The sequence below is a fragment of the Ylistrum balloti genome, unplaced genomic scaffold (assembly GCF_031769215.1).
Source record: "Ylistrum balloti isolate Yb309-2 unplaced genomic scaffold, AGI_CSIRO_Ybal_v1 Utg371478, whole genome shotgun sequence".
Lineage (NCBI taxonomy): Eukaryota > Metazoa > Mollusca > Bivalvia > Pectinida > Pectinidae > Ylistrum > Ylistrum balloti.
The window spans coordinates 290,817-316,467 of NW_026782768.1; the positions used below are offsets into that span (position 1 = coordinate 290,817).

The following is a 25,651-nucleotide window of genomic DNA, read 5'->3' on the forward strand; positions in this document are numbered from 1 at the left end:
AATCTTATTTATTAACTATGCACAAATGCTTACAATATGTGTTTCTGATCTTACATTACAGCATGTGTATTCTTTGTTGGTAGCAAAATTGTTTTTTCATCCATGTTCATTTAGTCGTAGAACGATATACTAGTACTTATATCGAACCGTTAGTGCTTGTTCCGTTGTAATGAAAAAGATTTGGCATTCGTTTAATCTAATTAGGCCAAAACATAGAAATTGGTACACTCATGACGCCAATTCAATTGTTTTTATTGTATATTTGGGAGATAAACATTGGTTGAAATCAGATTAATTAGGGTAGGACCTACAATTTACATTTACATTATTCTTTAAATGTAAAAATATTTTTTTCAACATTGTTTTAAACTGTACTATTCCGTTTCTTTTTATATTATTCAAAACGTTTTGGGAAATATGACATATATATATATATTGGTCTCGAAATTGGGACCCAGTCTTCGCGAAAAGGATGAAAAATTGCCAGTCATCCGGACTGGTGAAGATATTTTTCTGCCAGACCGGAAAAAAATCTGTCAGACCGAAAAAAAAGAAACACCAATATTCTCTAAAAAAAAAATAAAAAAAATATTTAACTTTATTCATGCAACACAATCATACAAAGATACATTTCTACTTGCGTAGTGATATAGATCATATTTTAGTAGATCCCTATTCCCTTAGACATGTCATAATACTCTCAAAGTTCATCATTTCATCTTGAAAGTCTAGACATTCAATGTCATCAAAATCACCATCATCGTCACTAGCTCGCAAATAGGTATCGACGGCCAACAAGTCAGTAGTGTTAGCGTCTTCCGGTCTAACATAACACTAATATGTGTGTAAATCCAGAGTTGTCGGTAGTGTAAGCGTCTTCCGGTCTAACATAACACTGATATGTGTGTAAATCCAGAGTTGTCGGTAGTGTAAGCGTCTTCCGGTCTAACATAACACTGATATGTGTGTAAATCCAGAGTTGTCGGTAGTGTAAGCGTCTTCCGGTCTAACATAACACTGATATGTGTGTAAATCCAGAGTTGTCGGTAGTGTAAACGTCTTCCGGTCTAACATAACACTGATATGTGTGTAAATCCAGAGTTGTCGGTAGTGTAAGCGTCTTCCGGTCTAACATAACACTGATATGTGTGTAAACCCAGAGTTGTCGGTAGTGTAAGCGTCTTCCGGTCTAACATAACACTGATATGTGTGTAAATCCAGAGTTGTCAGTAGTGTAAGCGTCTTCCGGTCTAACATAACACTGATATGTGTGTAAATCCAGAGTTGCCAGTAGTGTAAGCGTCTTCCGGTCTAACATAACACTGATATGTGTGTAAATCCAGAGTTGTCAGCAGTGTAAGCGTCTTCCGGTCTAACATAACACTGATATGTGTGTAAATCCAGAGTTGTCCGTAGTGTAAGTGTCTTCCGGTCTAACATAATACTGATATGTGTGTAAATCCAGAGTTGTCGGTAGTGTAAGCGTCTTCCGGTCTAACATCACAGTAATTTGTGTGTAAATCCAGAGTCGTCGGTAGTGTAAGCGTCTTCCGGTCTAACATAACACTAATATGTGTGTAAATCCAGAGTTGCCAGTAGTGTAAGCGTCTTCCGGTCTAACATAACACTAATATGTGTGTAAATCCAGAGTTGTCAGTAGTGTAATCACTGTTCTGGAGCTTTGATCTCGCTACCAAGAAATATAACTTTATCAATAGCAGTATCAACGGGCTGTATTCGTTCACTGAGCAATTATTTGTGCTATCTAGACGATAAGTAATATCGATGTGTATAGTCTACCACTTCTCTGCCACACAGAGCTTCGTAATGTGTCGGTCTGGAGAATACGTGTTTTTTTTCTGCTGCGTAATAAGCTGGAGTGCACCTTTTTGTGATTGTAATTAATACTCTGATAATATCGCTATGAATCGTTGTTCGAATGTTTGCTCTCTGGTGACGATTATTTTGTTGTTTGACCCATCAATATTTCAAAATGTTAAAAGCGACCCTGTAAAGATGGAACCGGATGAAATTAAAAACAAATGGATTGTGGATTTTAAATCGAGAGTCGAAACCTTCGCTGAAAAAGTTTTGAATATAACTGAAATTAAGAAGCAGTTAAACAACAATAGAAAAAATGATGAGGTGAAATTAATAGACGAAATGGCAGAGTTCGATCGTATTTATTCCAGAGTTTTACTTCGTTTGTCCACCGTTCATAGTGTAGTGTTAAATCTAAAGTCTGTGATCGAAAAAGAACTTGATGATCAGGAACACGGAACGCCGTCCAAAGCATTGGTCCCTCTGCCTGTGTGCTGTGATATCAATCAAGGACAGTACGAAGGCAGACTTCGACAAAAAGTGGATATCACTCGACCTTGCGTAGGTACAAGGACAGGGGATCTTTTCCGTACCGATGTCTGGGCTTCTCTGCAACGTTTACAGGTATGATATTTACAACTTTTACATGTGGTTGTTCATCTCTGCAAAATTCTCAGGTAGGATATTCATCTGTACACCATGCTATATATATACTGATAAAAGGCATCCGGTTCACAAACCTTAGTTTGAACTATACTATAAGTTTGTATTGTGCGATGCTATTCACTTGTGCCAAATCTTTCAATGGTAAGGAAGATGGACTGTTCGATCTCTGTTGCTCGTTAACCAGGACTGATAGGAAGAACTCGATATTTCCCTACAACGACACCATTAGGGACAGCTTTGCACCAATCTGTAACGTGTTGATTAAGATTCCATTTTTTAAAAATTCAATTTCCAGCTTTCACAACCTTTTCTATGTTTGTATATTAGAGAGCCTTTGATCTCCATTGGTTTGTTCTCAGTATCTCTGTGAAATATGTCGACAGCAGGCAGATATATCGATTGAGTTAGAACACAGGAGGTTGCTCACATAATCTCACTGGCCACTTTTCTATTGACTTGCGCGGAGACTCCTGAAAAAAAAGTACAAGGATAATGAAACCAGGTATTCCGGAAGAGTAAGCGTCTTCTGCCAGCCTCATATAAGCACAAAGAAATATATTTCTCGTTTAGGTAATTATGATTTTCGTAAATCTCACCTATAATCTTCATCAACGTGAAATTTCTTGAAACCCTGTGTTGGACTTAGCCACTAGAGTGACACAACCCCTTTATGGTACAATAATGACATTCAAGTGGGCAATAGATATGTCTTCTATCCAGTATGGTTTAATGCTGGTATATATACCATCAATGACCTAATTAAAAATTCTGATCATTCGACATTTTTCTCCTTTGATGAGTTTCGTCATAAATTTTTAATCAAAACCAACTATTTACAGTATTATGGCTTGATTACAGCCGTCAAGTGTTTCTTGAGAAAACATGACTTCCATCTATTAGGACTATTTCAGCCTTTATACCACTTCCATGGGATTTTTTTTATAAAAGTCAAAAAGGTGCCAAAGACTTCTACAATGCTATTATTAAACCAGCACCAACCCCTACTGGTATTCGAAAATGGAGTGATGAGTTTGACTTTGATGATCAGAAGTGGAAAAACATATTAATAATTGCGTTTACAATTACAGAAAGTTCTAAGCTACAGATCAAGTAAGGATTATACATCAATTTCTGGTTACGAACTCCTTTCTTTTCAATATTAATTTAATACCTAGCCCTTTAAGTACACTATGTAATATGGAAAGAGAAACAATCGTTCACTGTCTATGGGAGTGTATAGAGGTACAGACTCTATTGGAGGGATTTGAATCTCTTCTTGATATTCTTCTGGTTCCTTTTTGGATAAACAAAGAAACATATTTATTTGGAATTATCCATCCTAATGCTAACACTGTAGATAACGAAATTTTAATTCTCATTAAACACTATGTTTATATGTCAAGATGTCTACAAAAATCTCTTAATTTAAATGCTCTTATAAATAATATCAAGGATCATTTCCATGTTCAAAAGTACAACATTTCCAGCAAAAACACTATTATGAAAACAAATTTTTGAAAAAATGGATGTCTATTTTGGAACTACAATATGTATGCTAACAAGTCGGTTCCCAATGGCCATGGCCTTGACTTTACCAAACTGACTTTAAATTTATTGAATTTCCACAAAATTAGTGCTACTTCTTATTTAATAATGAGTATAACCCTCCCAATTCTCTATCTCTTCCCCCCCCCTCTCTCTCTCTCTCTCTCTCTCTCTCTCTCTCTCTCTCTCTCTCTCTCTCTCTCTCTCTCTCTCTCTCTCTTTTTGTTTAGGATATTTTATATATATATATATATAAATGTATTCATGAGTGAGTAAGTGTTTTTGAGAAAATATCTTTGATAAGTGTAAGTGATATGATATTGTGTGTGTGTGTGTGTGTGTGTGTGTGTGTGTGTGTGTGTGTGTGTGTGTGTGTGTGTGTGTGAGTATTTTGTTAAGTTCATGTAACTTTACTATGTGAGTATAAGTGGGTGTGAATGTTGATGAGTGAGTTTGTGTGCAGTAAGTAGTAGATACATGTGCATGATGATAAAGATGCTGCTGATGATGATGATAATGCATGTATATGTGTAAGACATATTCAAGTAAGAGCACACAAGTGTGAGAGTGTGGGTGTATGTTTTTTTGTGTGAATTCTCTTGTATATTGTGTATTGTGCAATGTGTAAAAACTTGTCAAAAAATAAAAGAATTAAAAAAAAAAGAGTGACACAACCTGAATTCAATATCGTTATGGGAACAGAAAGATATAAAACCTTTTCAAAATAGTTTGAACAAAAAAGTCATCGCAGATGGATTAAGAAGTCACCACACCAACGATTTTTCCATACACTTGGCAGCACAGACTTTCAACCTGAAACAGACAATTTGACCTATGAAAAAGAAAATAACCTTAAACTCGGAAAAACTTGAAAAGAAGTACAATCATTCGCGACACACTCCATGTTTTCTGTTATTGATAACACCGCTTCATGATAGTAAGAATAAAGGGGAGGCAACTCTGTAACTACTCGACTAAACTCTGACTTTAAAGTAGATGTCTTGCTTTACCCATCAAATGTCATTGACCTAACGTCAGTTAGAATGTGACAATTGATCTAAATGCGAGATTGACCATGGATGTGAATAAAGCAAAATATCGAATGTGATTCAACAGACGTGAAAACTGCATGCTACGCAACAGTAGACTATGGGTGAATGTGTGTTTTCATTGCTTTGATAAAAATTTCCTTGGCTCTTTTTTTTTCTACATTTCCCTGTTACCACTGTAGTTTCTTTTAAAACAATGACCAGCCGTTTATATACTTTGTATTATTCAAATCATTTTAGTTTATGCTGTTCTGATCTTTACTTATGTACGTCTCCATTCAAGATTTTAGTGTTTATTACGTAACCACAGACTGGCTCCAGTAATTGAAGGAGGGTGTGGCGGCGGGTTGATATTGGTGTCAACATATACCAATTTTTCACGATGATAAATTTAATGAAATAACATTTATTCTGCTTTAATTTATAGCACAATTATGTGGACACGCCTACAGTTCTTTGGCAATATTTCTCTACCGTGAACGGCAATTTTATACAGTATCCAACAAGCAATCGTCACTGTGACGATCAGGGACGCCTGATCAGTCCTCTTACACAGTAAGTACACCAAAGTATGACACACAATTTCCTTCAGTGACGTCCAGACAAACCTCATCAGCCCTCTCACACAGTAAGTACACCAAAGTATGACACACAATTTCCTCCAGTGACAGTCACTGTGATGTCTAGACAAAATTCATTGATCTCTTACATAGAAAGCACATCAAAGTATGACATAACGTTTCCTTCAGTGACTGTCCTTGTGATGTCTAGACAAACTTCATTGATCTCTTACATAGAAAGCACACCAAAGTATGACATAATGTTTATTTTCCACTAAAGGCAATCGATATGACTAATCCATTGCCTTCAAAAAGTTTATTTATGGAGGCAAATATTCTGGATAAAATTATTCGGTAAATGTTGTGTTTTTGTTGAAAATATTTTTTGGATTTTGAGAAACACTTTGCTGTTTTGTAAATTAGCTGTTTTAGAAACATTTGAAGTAAATATGTTGTTAATTCTAACGATTTCGTTATTGCTGATCTATCTATATTTGATTTAAAGGGAATGGTTTGTGGATAAACTGTTCATGGAAATGAAGAACCTTGTGATTGTGTATGATGTTGGGGCTAGTGCTGACGTAATCGTTGGTCCTGGGAACATGACCTTGAATATGTATATCCAAGAAGCCGTACTGCGTATCCTGGACACATTGTCACCGGATGATCATGTATGTACATTTTAAAAAAGTTATCAAAAGTAAGTGCCTTATATGCATGCTTTCGCTAGCATCGTTCTATGAGCCTGGCGATTGGTCAGTTTTCTCATACGTAACCAACGGCAATATTACAATGCAAATGTTACCCGCCTTTGGATTCGAACTACAGAACTATATCGATTGAACTACAGTACTGTTGATCGGTGGTGGAAACTAACGTACATGTTTTAATTCCGCCTGTTAATTTTATGTCTTCATCCCCATAAAAAGGTGAATGTGGTGGCCTTCAATAGCACAGCTTACGTACCTGCACAGTGTGACGTTAGGTTATTCGTAGCCAATCAGGTCAATTGTGACAAGATACGTCGGTTCCTCAGCACCACAAAAGTTCCCGCAGGTAATTGTGTTAATGAATAGATATTGTTTATCAACAAGGGGAAGTTACCAGGATTATATTTATTTAAATGTCGGCATGCGAAATATTTACCAGGCAAATATAGCTTCCTTGTTTTCACAATATGTGAAAGAAACCCGGAATGCTATCTACATTTTTGTATTTGTGTTTAAAACGACATTCCATCAAATATTTCTCTTTGAAATAACAAAAGTGCCTTTTTGGCAAGAATCTGTCTTTAAATGTGATTTCCTTTTTCAATGCAAATGTATTATATTTTTACTTTTGCGATTTCACTCCTCCTTTCCCCAAAAGATAAAGAAGAAATGTTATCTGTGTAAACGATTGATCTTTGTTGTACGATTGCCTCTTTTCACTGTAATTGTCGAAAGTTTTGATATTCTATTGTTTTTTTATGTTTTGATTAGATGAAATATGTAGAATAGATTTACTGTGATATTTAAATTACACATAACCCAATAACAATCTACACACACAATTAACCATGACACATTTGCTCTTCATAGGAAAACTTAATATATCTATATGTGTGTGTGTGTGTGTGTTCTTAAAACATAAAATGATTCTTTGTATGTTCTAAAAAGGCAGAATCCGAAAAAAAAATCACATAGAAATCACTATGAAATTGATTTAAAATTTGTATGTTACAGGAGGTTCCGATTATACCAGTGGACTTCTAAAGGCTTACGAATTATTGATAACCGAGAAACAGAATTCTCCTGTAAGTGTGCGGTAGTACGAGAAACAGAATTCTCCTGTAAGTGTGCGGTAGTACGAGAAACAGAATTCTCCTGTAAGTGTGCGGTAGTACGAGAAACAGAATTCCCCTTTAAGTGTGTGGTAGTACGAGAAACACTGTTCTCCTGTAAGTATGCGGTAGTACGAGAAACACTGTTCTCCTGTAAGTGTGCGGTAGTACGAGAAACAGAATTCTCCTGTAAGTGTACGGTAGTACGAGGAACAGACTTCTCCTGTAAGTGTGCGGTAGTACGAGAAACAGAATTCTCCTGTAAGTGTGCGGTAGTACGAGAAACGGAATTCCCCTGTAAGTGTGCGGTAGTACGAGAAACAGAATTCTCCTGTAAGTGTGCGGTAGTACGAGAAACAGAATTCTCCTGTAACGAGGAACAGAATTCTCCTGTAAGTGTGCGGTAGTACGAGAAACAGAATTCTCCTGTAAGTGTGCGGTAGTACGAGAAACACTGTTCTCCTGTAAGTGTGCGGTAGTACGAGAAACGGAATTCTCCTGTAAGTGTGCGGTAGTACGAGAAACGGAATTCTCCTGTAAGTGTGCGGTAGTACGAGAAACAGAATTCTCCTGTAAGTGTGCGGTAGTACGAGAAACAGAATTCTCCTGTAAGTGTGTGGTAGTACGAGAAACGGAATTCTCCTGTAAGTGTGTGGTAGTACGAAGAACAGAATTCTCCTGTAAGTGTGCGGTAGTACGAGAAACAGAATTCTCCTGTAAGTGTGTGGTAGTACGAGAAACAGAATTCTCCTGTAAGTGTGCGGTAGTACGAGATACGGAATTCTCCTGTATGTGTGCGGTAGTACGAGAAACGGAATTCTCCTGTATGTGGTAGTACGAGGAACAGAATTCTCCTGTAAGTGTGCGGTAGTACGAGAAACAGAATTCTCCTGTAAGTGTGTGGTAGTACAAGTAACACAGTTCTCCTGTAAGTGTGCGGTAGTACGAGGAACAGAATTCTCGAGGAACAGAATTCTCCTGTAAGTGTGCTGTAAGTGTGTGGTAGTACGAGAAACGGAATTCTCCTGTAAGTGTGTGGTAGTACGAAGAACAGAATTCTTCTGTAAGTGTGCGGTAGTACGAGAAACGGAATTCTCCTGTAAGTGTGTGGTAGTACGAAGAACAGAATTCTCCTGTAAGTGTGCGGTAGTGCGAGAAACAGAATTCTCCTGTAAGTGTGCGGTAGTACGAGAAACACAGTTCTCCTGTAAGTGTGCGGTAGTACGAGAAACACTGTTCTCCTGTAAGTGTGTGGAAGTACGAGGAACAGAATTCTTCTGTAAGTGTGCGGTAGTACGAGAAACAGAATTCTCCTATAAGTGTGTGGTAGTACGAGAAACACTATTCTCCTGTAAGTGTGTGGTAGTACGAGAAACACTATTCTCCTGTAAGTGTGTGGTAGTACGAGAAACACTATTCTCCTGTAAGTGTGTGGTAGCACGAGAAACAGAATTCTCCTGTAAGTGTGCGGTAGTACGAGGAACAGAATTCTTCTGTAAGTGTGTGGTAGCACGAGAAACACTATTCTCCTGTAAGTGTGTGGTAGCACGAGAAACACTATTCTCCTGTAAGTGTGCGGTAGTACGAGAAACACTATTCTCCTGTAAGTGTGCGGTAGTACGAGAAACACTATTCTCCTGTAAGTGTGCGGTAGTACGAGAAACACTATTCTCCTGTAAGTGTGTGGTAGTACGAGAAACACTATTCTCCTGTAAGTGTGCGGTAGTACGAGAAACAGAATTCTCATGTAAGTGTGCGGTAGTACGAGAAACGCTATTCTCCTGTTAGTACGGGTGTGCGGGAATCTCCGAAAAAAAATGTTTCTGATTTCGAAGATTACTATCTGTATTAGCTACATGTGAATGTTGACTTTACAATTTTGATCATTTATCTCAGTTGCTTCACAATTTTTGTAATTTCCATATCAATTACAAGTAAACCCTCCTGAAAATTTCGTGATTTGTCTTTATGAACATCCTTAAATATTGGTTTGTTTAACGTAGGAAAAATTTGAGGAGCGATCGAGTCAACTAATATTACTTACTCCAGGAAAACCGACCAACAGCGGCACTGAGAAGCTGTTCACCACCATATCTAATAAACAAAAGGAACTAGTAAGTCTGTTAGTTTTCTCATTTCCCAAAGTTCTATGACAAGCTTCCTCCAAATTACGCATAACAAATCCTGGATTATTCAGAACTTATATAGATCCAAATTTGAAACTAATGTATACCGAATTGAAGAGAACATCTATATTAAAAGGGCATAATATATAGAAAATTGCTCTCCCTCACCCCTCTCAGAAAAAATAAAGTGTACAGTGTCTTCCGATATTGTATGAAACATTTGTGAATCGCCAATTAAAGATCAATGCAATCGATCAGAATATATAAAAATTTATACTTAACAACACGTACAATTCATCATACCTTTAATAGGACAGGAAGGTTTTTCATTTCGTCTACACATTTGATGACAGTCTGGACGATAGTGCCAATAAAATCCTGTCCAGTATAGCACATCAGGATGTACCAGGCTGGCCAGGGGTTTGTATAGTCATCATAGAAACCGCTGATGTCCTACTATGTATGTCTGAAATAGGTATTGTTTTGAGATTTTATGCTATGTTAATAGAATATCTTATCATTTATTAATAAATAAAGTGTTAATAATAAGTATGTCTATTTAGATAACTGGTTTTCCCAGCTATTCTCAGCCCGAATAACTTCATCTTTGTTTGATCCAATATCAGATCTTCGTTTAACAATGATTTCAATTGTCAGCAATACTCCACACCAAACATTGTCCGATCGTTCTTAAACATATGTGAAAACCTATTTATTTTCACTTCACTATCTAGTTCTGAATCGTAAGTCATGTTGAGATGCTGCAATGAACATATTCTGATAGAAAGTTTGAAGAATATTGTGGTATCTGTCATTGAGAATACCAGTTTGGTAAAGGGACATAACTCTCTATATGAATTGTTGAACTCTTCAGTATTTGGAAGTCAATGAAGTTGTTGAGTGTAATGGAACACATGTGTTAACTGGTGATTTTACAACAAGACTAAATCAGGTTCAATCCGTGGATGAGCCTGTCATCCACATATGTAAAGCACGATAGATGCTACAAATATGATTTGATGTGAAACTACATCAGAGAAGTTGCACTAACAAATGTTTATGGTTAGACTTTTCAATTTTCATTTCATATTACAAGTTCATTTTTCTACATTAAATATAATCGGCTTTTCACCATGTCGTCCTTGTTACGATGTCCCAGTTGTATCTCATCATTGTCTTTTTTTTCAGATCAATAATCTCACCTTTATGCCTCCTGTTGGCCCACGTGGGGATTACCATAAGTATAACGCGACCAGTTTTGTCCAAGGCGCCGCCACCTTTTATCGACAGATAGGGTCACGGCCCGTCACCAAACCAGTATCCAGCGTGACCGTATTAGGACCAAAACCCGATCCTCATTCTGGTAAACGAAATATTGAAAACATTGTTACGTTAATATATTTGTTACTGGTTATTTAATTGGTTTACTTATTTTTCGTTTTTAGTTTTAAGTCTTCTGGCGTTATCTACTTTCTGATTTTACAATCAAGCTTTTCTATAGAGTTCTTTGTCTAAACTGTCTCGTGTCATTAACTCTGTAGTTTTCACACTTAAGTAAGACTTGTCACTTGATTGGTAGGTCTGATAATGACGTCAACAATTCCAGTCTTCCACAATAACACAGTTTATGGTGTGGCAGCTGTTGATACTTCCCTATCAACCATTTTTGCTGAAATTCTTAATTTCGATATTGGCGTTCACAGTTATGCATTTCTTATGGAAAAGCAGCATGGTAAGTATGCCAATTTAAGACGTATTGAATTAGGAAGGTCGTGTATTAAGGTTACAATGACCTAATGCTCACAAAAGTTGGACATGCAAATAATTATTATCATTCTAATTTAGAGGCAGAAAAATGCCTGACAAAATACATCAGTTATAATTTATGATCAAAATAATTATGAAGGGGGTGTTTTGAATTATAAAATAAATGATAAAATGTAGTTAGGAAACAATAAACATTGGAGATAAAAATCTTATTTAAAATGTTTTTCTTTCCGATATCTAATAAGTCAAGTAAGGTAAAATCGGCTTTTGTTCTGTAATTAAGGTCAAGTCCTACTGCATCCAAAACTCCGTCCTCCAGATGAAGTACAGCAGGAAAGCCCAGTGTTTCCACACCTTTCCGTGGTGGAGCCGACATTAAATAATGTTCAAATATTTAATCTTACACACGCAGCCCAAGAGAAACGACAGCTTAGAGCTCAGGTATCTGTTGAGAATTAAGTTTTGATAGTGATATATAAACCGCCAGGTGTCGCCTTCCTTGTCTATCACTATATCATATATCTGCATTTCTAACAGTATTACTTACTATATTAATCATAGTTATTTTATTACTGTAAAACAATTTATGAAAAAATCTTCAAGACAATGTCAATTGTTAATGTATTTGCCCATCCCTAATTGATGAAGTTTCATGCTGTCTGTTGTCAACTTTAACTTTGTCCAAAACTATTGCACCGTAAGAGGTAGGACGTTTATATTCTCCTTGTGAGAATACCTTTCAGGTGATATAAGACCTTGACTGAGACCTTTGACCTATGTTTGAAAAATTGTGCATGCAATCAGCACATGCCTTACACAGTACACTTTTAATGTCCTACTTCAGAGTTTTGTTGCAACCGGGGTCGTAGCTTTAGTTCAGTTTACCTTTCTGTTTTGAAATTGAGTAAATCTTTTGGAGTAAAATACCGTCATGTAGATAAACTCGTTCGTGTGTGTGTTTGAGAGCAGGTGACAATGGGAAGAAGCTCGTATAAATCTGGGATATTACAAGACAATTCAACACCACAGAATGTCACGCTGGTATACTCAAAGATACATGGAACACGGTTCGTTCTGGTCCTTGTTAAGTTTGACTTGGACAGCGACATCCTTGTTCCTCAACACCTAGCTCAGGTTCGTATTTTTTTTTTTTAATATGAAATACACCTTGTCTTTGAGTTGATGCATTATAGAATTTGAATTTCATCTTTATTACAAATATGGTACCATTGTTTTCATCTCCTTACACTACTTACTGTAAATGTTCATATTTTAGCGGAAATCTTATCTTGGTGCCTTTCATTCTGAAGCTGCTACGCTAAAACCTAATTGCGCTCATAGTATTTCTTTATGTTAAATACATAGTATATTATCATGAATATGCTCATTCATTAATGCTTTGATTTATCAAAAAGATATGAAGGGTTAAAATTTAACATTATCAAACTAAGTACGTTTACACATTATCTAATTATGTGTTTATATAATTTCTCTCGTATTCTAAACAAGAAATTAGCAGACAAAAATCACATATTGGAAGCAAACACCGTGTTTTAGTGGTTTACATTGTATTTCTTTAATAAGGATTTAAAGCTGCACGCGCCTTACCATCGTCTCGATATGATAGCTCAATCACCGGTTCATAACAAGCCCCAAGACGATTATGTGTGTTCTTATGAAGATAGTTTCATTGCCACTCAAGAATCTGTCATTAAGGTAAGAACTGATGTGTTATTCAATGAGCAGGAAAACACGGAAAGGAAAAGAGCATCACTTTATCATCCAATGATATCACTTTTCAGGAATATACTTTACATATAAATGTCAGCAAAGCATTTCTTCGTCATTATTTGAAGAGCACAGGGTTTTACATTATTGATTGGTATTATTATGTTGCCAAAAGTATTCAAAATATTTGAAAAGTAGAAAGCATTTGTTACGTATAAAACCTTAGATTTATTCAATACTGGTCTTTTTGTTTTTAAAATATAGCTATCACCAGCCGTGTTTGTGAATCCCGAGCAATATAAGTACTCTAAAGAAAACGTGATGCAGATACTGGAAGTGAACAGTTTCTTGGAACATTCTAAAGATACTTCAAAGATAAGACTCGGTATGCTATACCTTTTGCTAGTCTATGAAAGTTTTGATTTTAGTAGCATATTCATTGTGATCTCATGGAGATTTTTTTTATTCTTTGTGCGATATGAAGTTGGATGCATTTAATGCTCATTAGTTTGCCTGTTTGTTCCGTTTTTGTATACCTAGTTCTTATCTGAAACCATGACCATTTTTACATGGATTGACCATCTTACAATTGGCCACGTGACCGGTGACATCAAAGAAGACAAAGATACTCACTCTTCCTAAATCTTATTTTCTTTTGCTTTTTCTTAAGTGTCCATGTCAATCTTTCTTTGTCCATAGTTTTATTGAGTTTGATTTTGATTATTTTGATATACAAAATATATTTTCTTGTTCAGGTATATGGTCTAACTAGTGATTGTCTCTTTGTAACAGCTAGGAATGGCTTATATCTAGGGATACTGAGAGTCTCTATGTAACAGCTAGGAATGGGATATATCTAGGGATGGTGAGAGTCTCTATGTAACAGCTAAGGATGGGTTATATCTAGGGATAGTGAGAGTCTCTATGTAACAGCTAGGAATGGGTTATATCTAGGAATAGTGAGAGCTAGGAATGGGTTATATCTAGGGATAGTGAGAGTCTCTATGTAACAGCTAGGAATGGGTTATATCTAGGGATAGTGAGAGTCTCTATGTAACAGCTAGGAATGGGTTATATCTAGGGATAGTGAGAGTCTCTATGTAACAGCTAAGGATGGGTTATATCTAGGGATAGTGAGAGTCTCTATGTAACAGCTAGGAATGGGTTATATCTAGGGATACTGAGAGTCTCTATGTAACAGCTAAAGATGGGTTATATCTAGGGATAGTGAGAATCTCTATGTAACAGCTAAGGATGGCTTATATCTAGGGATAGTGAGAGTCTCTATGTAACAGCTAGGAATGGGTTATATCTAGGAATAGTGAGTCTCTATGTAACAGCTAGGAATGGCTTATATCTAGGGATAGTGAGAGTCTCTATGTAACAGCTAGGAATGGGTTATATCTAGGGATAGTGAGAGTCTCTATGTAACAGCTAGGAATGGGTTATATCTAGGGATATTGAGAGTCTCTATGTAACAGCTAAGAATGGGTTATATCTAGGGATAGTGAGAGTTTCTATGTAACAGCTAAGAATGGGTTATATCTAGGGATAGTGAGAGTCTCTATGTCACAGCTAAGGATGGGTTATATCTAGGGATGGTGAGAATCTCTATGTAACAGCTAAGGATGGCTTATATCTAGGGATAGTGAGAGTCTCTATGTAACAGCTAAGGAATGGGTTATATCTAGGGATATTGAGAGTTTCTATGTAACAGCTAGGAATGGGTTATATCTAGGGATAGTGAGAGTCTCTATGTAACAGCTAGGAATGGGTTATATCTAGGGATAGTGAGAGTCTCTATGTAACAGCTAGGAATTGGTTATATCTAGGGATAGTGGTTATATCTAGGGATAGTGAGAGTCTCTATGTAACAGCTAGGAATGGGTTATATCTAGGGATAGTGAGAGTCTCTATGTAACAGCTAGGAATGGCTTATATCTAGGAATAGTGAGAGTCTCTATGTAACAGCTAGGAATGGGTTATATCTAGGGATAGTGAGAGTCCCATTCAACTGATCTAAAAGTTTAGTTTTCAAGATTGTGAAATAATTTTCTACAAAATTCTTTGTGGTTTACCAAAAGCTATATATTTTAAAATATTATTGGAACAATGCAAATCGAATGGATAGAAATCTTATCAATATGTTATGGGTATCACAAGATACAAAACAACGTTTGGCTTTCTGTTTTAAACAAATCGTGAAGTTACTATATTTTCTTGATCTTTTAAATTTTTGTATCCTATGCAACGTGTTTCACATATGAGGAAACATGAGAATGCCAAAAAGGAAGCATATTGGGATATCTCTGATGCAAGTTTAATTATTGACAAATTCTGCTGATCAGCAAATTTTCTTTACATGTCTGAGACAGATAACATGGTTAATCCATTAAGTTATTGTTAATGTCCTCAAATGGGATGAAAGTACCAATAGTGATTGATATTTCAAGGATATTTGACAAAATACTTCCTACTCGGAAATACAAACATTCAAAGACAGTGTTTTGGGACTGAAAGGAGAGTGCAAGAAACATAATACAAATCTAGCATTGTATATATATTAATGGATTAAACTGTATCACTCAACTGTTTATTGAACTTCAAAGACGGTATTGTGAGTAACTACAACTACTTTTTATATCAGTATAGGTCTTAATTGAAAATCGGATCTGAACAAATTTCAAATTGCTCCAAAATTTTACTTTTAACACATAACTAAAAAAAAAATATACGAAAACTAATAAATAGTTTGTCTCCTTCACCTTTCAGAGATAAAAGAAGAGATTGAGCACATTTTGAAATCTACCAACGAAATAGACAATTTATGGAGGCCCACGGCCAAACAAGTCTTAGAAAGGTGATTTTATTGAGATATTTAGAATCAAAACATTTACTGCTAATTAAGATGCGAGGAACAGAAGAATATTAATATTGCACCTATTTACAGTGAAGATCTGCTAACACTACAATAAGGCGATAAATCAAACTGTGATCAATCCATAGAGACAAACAATGAATTAACTTGCATCATACAATTGATTCGTCCTTCAAGGACTCGTCCAAAGATAAAAATAAGATAATTATTTATATACATATGTGTATATTCTGATATATGGTGATTATTAGTATGAATAAGTGTTTACATATTCAATTAAAGTGGTGTTGGAAGGAAAGTGTTGACATGTTTAGGTGAATACATGTCTAACATTCCAAAATAGAATTATGTTGTAAAATACATTGTGTTTTACATGTATAATACATCTTTTGAGTATATACAACTGGACTTTTAATCTTTAGTCAGGATTTATTTCAATTTGACTCAATTCTTTCAATTGTTTTCTGTGGCTGTAATATATAATATATAATATATATTATAATATATATATATATATATATATATATATATATATATATATATAGACTAGGTACAGTATTGTCTGTCAATGGTATATATTTTTCCTGTTTCTACTAAAGATTTTTCGGAACACCCACTGGAGTTCTGAGAATATTTCCAGGGATGCCCTTTCCGAATACATACGACCACCTCCGGCAATTCTGGTAGGTTTTAAGATATGCTCTTAAGTTCTTCACATGTAACACAAATGTATTTTAAATATCATAATGATAGACATGCACCGAATACAAGATAAAACAAATTATTATAGACATATGATACAAAATTGTGGACATCCGGTTTTTTCGCGTGTAAAACATATAGTTTTCAGGTTTATTTGTTTTCTTAGTAACTAATCATTGCTTTAGAAATAGCAAACGTATTTGTAATCAATGTTCTGAATCCGTTTCCCAGGTTCAGAAGAAGTGTTGCCCTCTCACACCAGTTTGTGTTTACATCAGGATTGTTCAGTCACTTCAGTAAAAACAAGATGGTACTTATTACTAAGGCGGTATCTGAAAATATGTGAGTAAAAACATAAAAGATATAATAGTTGTATTTGTATACAAAAGTGAAGCGCCATGTTTGGAGAAATTTATACTTTACTAATTCTTGCTGTTACCTTCACAGAGAATCTGATGGCAAGAGGTCACCGTTGGTCAAGCAGTTACAGGGCGTGGCAGGAGTGGTAATTTCACACAGACAACTTACTGCCATGCTATACCAGGTACGTCTTGAAAAACAAACAGGGCTGTGGTTGGTACAGAACCAAACAGGGCTGTGGGTTTGGTACAGAACCAAACAGGGCTGTGGTTGGTACAGAAACAAACAGGGTTGTGGCTGGTACAGAACAGAACAGGGCTGTGGTTGGTACAGAAACAAACAGGGTTGTGGTTGGTACAGAACCAAACAGGGTTGTGGTTGGTACAGAAACAAACAGGGCTGTGGTTGGTACAGAAACAAACAGGGTTGTGGTTGGTACAGAAACAAACAGGGTTGTGGTTGGTACAGAAACAAACAGGGCTGTGGTTGGTACAGAACCAAACAGGGTTCTGGTTGGTACAGAAACAAACAGGGTTGTGGTTGGTACAGAACCAAACAGGTCTGTGGTTGGTACAGAACCAAACAGGGCGGGCTGTGGCTGGTATAGAAACAAACAGGGTTGTGGTTGGTACAGAACCAAACAGGGCGGGCTGTGGCTGGTATAGAAACAAACAGGGTTGTGGATGGTACAGAACCAAACAGGGCGGGCTGTGGCTGGTATAGAAACAAACAGGACTGTGGTTGGTACAGAAACAAACAGGGTTGTGGTTGGTACAGAACCAAATAGGGCGGGCTGTGGCTGGTATAGAAACAAACAGGGCTGTGGCTGGTACAGAAACAAACAGGGCTGTGGTTGGTACAGAACCAAACAGGGCTGTGGTTGGTACAGAAACAAACAGGGCTGTGGTTGGTACAGAACCAAACAGGGCTGTGGCTGGCATAGAAACAAACAGGGCTGTGGTTGGTACAGAAACAAACAGGGCTGCTATTGCTATTTTCGTACAGTTCTTGATCATACTACTTTAAGCATATTAATCTGTGATGATCATCTTGGTGTCCAGGTTAAATTGTCCAATTGGTTAATTAATGCTGATGTAAGTAACTCTCCGTGATCAATTTTGCAATTTGACAAGATATCAAGAAATTGAATTTTTGAACTGGTGATTCGATGTTGTCAATTTCAAGTAATCACGTATTATTACAATTCCTAGCATCATCATGTATGAAAATTTTCATGCCTCAGCGGGTTTTTGATTGACAGACATCAGGCTGTGGTGGACCTGACGTGGAATGTCACCTGCTGGACAATAATGGGTAAATATAAGGGATATCATGGAATTGTGTTTTTATATTTTTAATGATAATTTGCCATTGAACTTAATCTTCAATTACACGTATGATATGATGAAAAAGAGTATTTATCCTCTCTGTACACATTGGTGGTTTATTCTTGGAATCATTTGTTTTATTGAAAAAAATGGCATTTTGAAATAAATTACCTACCGGCAGGTTTTTGATGACCTCTGCTGGAAGCGTCAGGACATCTCGTCACATAATACAACAGTTTCCATGGCTTGCCGATCACCTCATACACACAGGGAAAATGCAGGTAATAAGCTCATTGAAAAGGAACATAAACAGTGTAATTAGATACAATGTTTGTTTTTATTATTATGGGAAATATAAGTATAACAGTATAAACCTAAGGGATCTATCGTTTTTCGGATTTCATATTAGTTGTGATCTAGCCTTCAGAAAGTGAAATAAGTAAGACTGGTGTTATTTTCATTATTTCCTGTCATGTATGTTTTTTCTCTTCATTGTAATATCGAAAACAAATCAAACAAACACTATACATAACCGTCGTTCATCAGATTATTCCACTAAATTCTTTGATTTTCTAGCCATTTTGGTGTACTAGTCTGTCGGAGGGCCAGCACAGGCTCTCATACTCGGTGACCCTGACGTTTGACCAGAGGACACATCCGAACAAGTGCGAGAGTTATGTTATTGGCTCGATCACAGGAACTAACTTATTTTTGTTAGTCCTTTATAACAGGACCAAGTTTGTGTGTGAGGGAAATTTTAATGATACAAATGTAAGTTCTGACCTGTGTTTGGTATACTAGACAAGATTTGTATAAAATATTTTATTGCACACCTATGCTAGCATAGCCGTCAATGCGATATGTTTCTAGATAACACAGATAATAAGTATTTATACTTGGTGTACTGTCGGATTGGAATTCAAAGCAAGGCGTTGGAGAATGTCATACTATGTTAAGATATGGTAATTTGTAGTACCTTTTACATGACATTTTTCTTATGCTATGTTGATCAATAGAGTGGTATCTTTTAATCGTGGAAATTTCATTATTTTTGAAGTTTGGAAGTATTAAAGGTTTACATTGTCCATATCTTTGCCTTTACTCTACCATTTGACATTCTCTTTTGTAGACATGTGTTGTAAGAGGAAATATCCTGTGTAATAAGTGTTTGAACAGCGACCTGGCCTGTGAGAGCCCATGTCAGTGTTTGGCGGACTTTGACCAATGTTCCAATCATTACAGCCTCCACGGTCTACATACCACAGCCTGTTATAGTATGTACCCTATATTTTCTTACGTTTGTTACCTATATTTTTTTATTCGAGTAGGCATCAATTGCTTGAATTGAAGAAGATTTACATGGCAGGTGTCGAAGAAATAGAAGACGCTTACCCTTCCTGAACACCAGGTTTTGGTCTCATTATATGTTTTCATGTGTTTACGTGTAAATACTTATGATGTTCATATTTTACTCTTGTGGTATCGAACTGCAGTTTAATTAAGAGTTTGATGACATGTCGGCATTTTCCTTTTGTATTGTTGCTGTTCCAAAAATGTTGGGTCATAGATTATCGTTAAGGCATGTGACTCTTCTTACATTACTCTATCTCATTAAAGTTGTCCTGTAGATCACTTAACAATGTATCTATGGATAACATTGAGATTCTGGTATATTTGTTCCTAATTTCTGATTCGATATATGTTGTGTTGAAAGCTATGCTTTTTATGAGATGTTAATGACCGGAGACACTGATTTGATTTACAGATGACCCCCTTATAGACGATCATTTGCCACCATCGTTTCTACCAACGCCACCTGGGAATAATGTTAAAAACTGTTCAGTGCCTTGTGTTTCTCTGTAGGCATCATGGCGGTATTTTCTTGGAAAGAGATATTAAAATCTTTTTGTTTTCTGAAATCTGGTATAAATAATTCAAAATATGTTGCTGATGAATTGTCATCACTTACATTCAGTAAAATCTTAGATTGTAAAAGGCCAACTTTTAAGTCAAGTGCACTGCTCAGTTCACTAAACAGTGCACATGCACATGAGTTTTAAACACTGTAACATAATAATCATATCACTTACCAAGTCAAACCAACGAAAATAGAAGTTACAAAGTTGTTCGGTCAATATGCAACCAGCTGAGTGTAAACTTGCAAACACAGTGTAAATCTTACACTCACATCTTTAATTTGTTCAGCCAATCATATTTATTTAACGTGTAAACTATATTAGTAAAAACAGCCATTAAGGTTAATTTCACTGTTTTATGTATTAGAGAGGATAAAGACGAATGCCTAAGATTTCCACACTGTCAGTGGCAAGGAGACTATCCAACTTGCATCTGGAAAAACAATTCCGACATTGTCCTCCCCGCATCGACTACGACAGGAGTGCCAGAACCGCCACGGAAACCCGGTACAAAGCAGACTACCGCGTCTCTTTCAGGTCCTAATAGTCCACAAACTGTGCCTGTTAATTCTCCTCCGCCGAAGAAAACAACATATAATCCTTTAAGCAGTGGTTCAGTAACAACCAAACGCCCCGCTGTTTCTCACAGCTCCACACTCTCCGAAATCGTCACCAGCGAACCACTTCCAGCCACATCAACGATTGATCCAGCACACCAAGCCACACCGTCCAGAGGAAACATGCCTGAAAGGAATCGCAAGACGTACGTTTTTCATTAATGGATGTATTGTTAATATGAGTATGCCATTAACATTAAATACATCATTTAAAACAAGAGGCCAAAAGAGCCTGCTTCACTCACCAGCAAAATTGTTAAGCAAAGTTAAAATCCCTGTTTATCACAAATACATTATCACGTACATCATTGGCATTCAAAGTGGGTACATCTAATCAGTTTTAACCAATTTCCACAACACGTAGCATCTGAATAGGGACAGTAATTACCTGGATTATAGGTAAAAGTCATTTCTTTTTTTCCTCAAAATTTGGCGGGCTTTGACCAAGAAAAGACACGTTTTCAGATAATTTAGAGTAATTTACATAGAGCCAATATGCATGATGTAGCAGTTTCGTCCTTTTAAGACTCATCAGTGATGCTTAAATATATCATTGGAGTGAGTATATCATTAAAGTTGACAAAAGGTTACTCCAGTGGTCATTTTCAATGTACTCTAATTCAGTTGTCATTGACAAGTAGTAATATATAACGAATGTCAAGGGAGGTATATCATCATGACAACCATACACGTGAAGTGTCTTTATTCATCGTTTTATCTTGATATTTCAGTGATGATATACTTTGCACGAATGAGTTTCGAAAAATTTTAAGACCGTTCCATGTTTGATAAATACAATTGTCAATACTTGGTGAATAATTGTGACTTTTGTTTTTAACAAAGGGAGAGCACTGATGACAGAACTGGACTAGTTATTGGACTTATCATAACCGCTATCGTGGTGATATTGATAGCTGGACTTGTCATTTACAAAATAAGAAAGAGATTTAAATATCAATCGGGTAAGTTATATGACTTTAATTGAAGTCCGATGCCAACTGAAATTAGCATGAGTATATGACAAATGACACGATATACCGACAATCCTTTTCAATCCCAGGGAACCACATGTGTGTATGTTCCCCTATAACAGGGAACACAGGAGGATCGATATTAAATTGTATTCCACTTATCATTAGCGGATGAGCGTACCAGAGAATGAATATAAAGTAATGTCACATCCCCACTTGAATAGCTCATCCTCGCTTGACTGTGATATGAGGAACTTAATTTGTCAGGTAAACGAACATGGATGTGAGCCATAATTCTCATCAACCGATGAACATACTGGAAAATGAATATATAATGGAAATAGCCCAACTTGAATGTACCATGTAACGTTAATTGTGGCAGGTCATATTAGCTTGTTAGGTCATCTGACCCGAAGGGTCGAGATGACCTATAGCCATCGTGCTTCGTCCGTCGTTGTCCGCCGTGCACCGTCCGCCGTGCACCGTCCGCCGTGCGTCGTCCGTAAACTTTTCATTAAAAAAACTTATCAAATACTAGAAGGCCTAGGGGGCTAATACTTGGCCCATAGCATGCTGGCATGGAGCCCTACAAAGTTTGTTCAAATGAATGACCTTGACCCATTTTCAAGGTCACAGGGGTCAAATATGTTAAAATATACAAACGACTTCTCAATAAGCAAAAGTCCAAGAGTGCTGATAATGGACCTATAGGATGCATGAATGACATGCTACCAAATTGTTCAAATGAATGACCTTGACCCACTTTCAAGGTCACAGGGGTTAAATATGTTAAAATATGCAAATGACTTCTCAATAACCAAAATGATTAGAGTGCTGATATTGGGCCTGTAGGATGCTTTGAGGAAGTGTTACCAAATGTGTTCAAGTGAATGACCTTGACCCACTTTCAAGATCACAGGGTTCAAATATGTTAAAATCTGTAAACGACTTCTTCTCAGTAACCAAAAGGCTCAGAGTGCTGATATTTTGCATATAGGATGCTGGGAGGAAGGGCTACCAAGTTTATTCAAATGAATAAAGCCCACTGTTTTAACGGCAGACTCACTGTTGTTAGAGTTTGGTTTGCTTTTTGTCAGATGACCGTTAAGGCCCATGGGCCTCTTGTTCTTATTTTGAATTATCTTTTTGCTATATTGTAAATGTATTTGTAAGGGTGCCTATCAATTTTTCTCAATAACCAAAATGACCTATAGTCATCATGCTTCGATATCGTCCGCCGTGCGCCGTGCGTAGCCATGCGCTGTCCGTAAATTTTTCATTCAAACGATTTCTTCTCAAATACTAGAAGGTCTAGGGGGCTAATACTTGGCACAGAGGATACTGTTCTACCAAGTTTGTTCAAATGAATGACCTTGACCCACTTTAAAGGTCACAGGGGTCAAATATGTTAAAATCTTTAAACAACTTCTTCTCATTAACCAAAAGGCTCAGAGTGTAGATATTGGGCCTGTGACATGCTGGGATGAAGGACTACCAAGTTTGTTCAAATGAATGACCTTGACCCACTTTAAAGGTCACAGGGGTCAAATATGTTAAAATCTTTAAACAACTTCTTCTCAATAACCAAAAGGCTCAGATTGCTGATATTGTGCCTGTGGCATGCTGGGATGAAGGGCTATCAAGTTTGTTTAAATGAATGACCTTGAACAACTTTCAAGGTCACAGAGGTCAAATATGTCAAAATCTTTAAATAACTTCTTCTCAAATACTAGAAGGCCTGCTATACTTGGCCCATATATGCTGGCATGGAGCCCTACAAAGTTTGTTCAAATGAATGACCTTGGCCCACTTTCAAGGTCACAGGGGTCAAATATGTTAAAATATACAAAGGACTTCATCTCAATAAGCAAAAGTCTATGAGTGCCAATATTGGGTCTGTAGCATGCTAGGAGGAAAGGCTACCAAGTTTATTAAATGAATGACCTTGAACAACTTTCAAGGATAAATATCAAAATCTTTAAATAATCAAAACTAGAAATTACTTTTATATAAATGCTGGCATGGAGCCCTACAAAGTTTGTTCAAATGAATGACCTTGGCCCACTTTCAAGGTCACAGGGGTCAAATATGTTAAAATATACAAAGGACTTCATCTCAATAAGCAAAAGTCTATGAGTGCCGATATTGGGTCTGTAGCATGCTGGGAGGAAAGGCTACACAAGTTTATTCAAATGAATGACCTCAACCCACTTTCAACACAGGGGTAATATGTTAAAATATACAAACGACTTCTTCTCAACAAGCAAAAGTCCATGAGTGCTGATATGGGCCTGTAAGAGAGAGATACCAAGTTTGTTCAAATTGACCTAAAGGTTTGGCTTGCTTTTTGTCAGATGACCGTTAAGGCCCATGGGCCTCTTGTTTTGCAATATGCAGTGATGTGTTTTTGCGCAATAAAGGGCATTGTTGATTCTTAGATATAAACTAAATATCTGAGGCACCACTGGAAATACCTTATTGTAGTTATACACGATAAATATCTAGCTGTAATAATAAACAAAATTATTTTATATCAAATTCTGCTCTACATTGTTTTAGACGCCAATAACACCAGAAAGGGAAGTATATTTGACGGAGTTTTTTTCAAGAGAACATCGGAGCGAGCAGAGCTCACACAATCGTCACGGCCCTACCAACACATAATGTGAAATGTTTTCTTTCTTACATATCATTAGAGAGAATCATAGCTTTGAAATTTAAAAGTGACATTGTCAGGTATTAAAGATGGTGTACACATATATAGTAATTTTGTTTTATTAATGTTATGATTTAATAACACAAAGACCATGAAGGATATACATTAACATAACAAAGAGGGAAAGCGGAAACGCAGGATAAGTAGAAGTAGAATAGAATTGCACATAACTAACTTTCAAGGTATTGCCTAAATACCAGACAGAGAGACAGATAATGAAAAATGGAGAAGTTGAGTAAAAGGATGTGTACAATTCAGATATAAAAATATCAATTGAAGGCTTGATGACATGAATCGTTACAAGTGTAAAAGTATATGAATGTAAAGAAGTGTTATTTTGACCCGCTAAGATTCGCTTGGCAACAGTGATATTATGAAAATTTCGAGCCATCCGCTCTCGTTCATCTATTTGTTAATAGCTAGCTTTATTATTTTAACGTTCTGTATAACGCATAAGTATTAAAAGAAAAGTACGATGTTATTTCTTATACCAATAAAAATGCTACATTGTATCGTGAGTCTTTTATTTCATATTTGTACCACCCTACCGTAGACAAAGTGAGGAACACTATATTAGACTCCTTGGCACTGCTGCGCAATATGGCTGTATTGATCCGCTTTGTGGCAGATTTATGTTATGTTATGGTTTTATTCACGCCTCAAACTAGACTAATCATAGACATGGACAGACGCATTAAATAAATCTAGCGGATGTACTGTCACGTTTGAAAATCTACTGGAAAATTTACATAAGAACCACCAAGTGTCCACCATATTCGAACAACGTTATACTCGCTTCTCTGTTTTACGAAAACTTCAGATGGATTCTCCTAATATTGATTCTGATGGCATGTAGAAGCTAGCAAGCGACTTCATAAAATTATTGATGATGTGGCACAAATCAGGGTTTTTTTTATTATTTTTAAATCTATCCGCACAGATAGCCATGATCCTCCAGCAATATCGCCAATTTACGAAAATTGAGTCAGCAACTAAAGGGATTGGATTCCTTAACATCAGCAATATTTTACGCCAGAAGTTTGTTCAAACTAACATTCCACCGTAATTACCTACAGTTA

At 36.5% G+C, this 25,651-nt stretch overlaps 1 protein-coding gene across 1 annotated transcript; it reads left to right on the forward strand.

The window, feature by feature from the left end:
* The first annotated feature begins 1,923 nt into the window (after positions 1–1,923).
* Positions 1,924–24,525, forward strand: LOC132562663 (VWFA and cache domain-containing protein 1-like). Its single transcript, XM_060227418.1, has 25 exons — positions 1,924–2,445; positions 5,509–5,636; positions 6,147–6,312; positions 6,571–6,697; positions 7,366–7,436; positions 9,467–9,577; positions 9,902–10,009; positions 10,778–10,952; positions 11,169–11,321; positions 11,640–11,797; positions 12,326–12,490; positions 12,941–13,072; positions 13,349–13,469; positions 15,857–15,944; positions 16,562–16,645; positions 16,896–17,006; positions 17,112–17,208; positions 18,286–18,338; positions 18,534–18,633; positions 18,929–19,123; positions 19,482–19,626; positions 20,118–20,211; positions 20,636–21,031; positions 21,729–21,847; positions 24,416–24,525. The coding sequence occupies exons 1-25, from the start codon at positions 1,924–1,926 to the stop codon at positions 24,523–24,525; spliced, it is 3,729 nt and encodes a 1,242-aa protein (XP_060083401.1).
* The last annotated feature ends 1,126 nt before the right edge of the window (positions 24,526–25,651 follow it).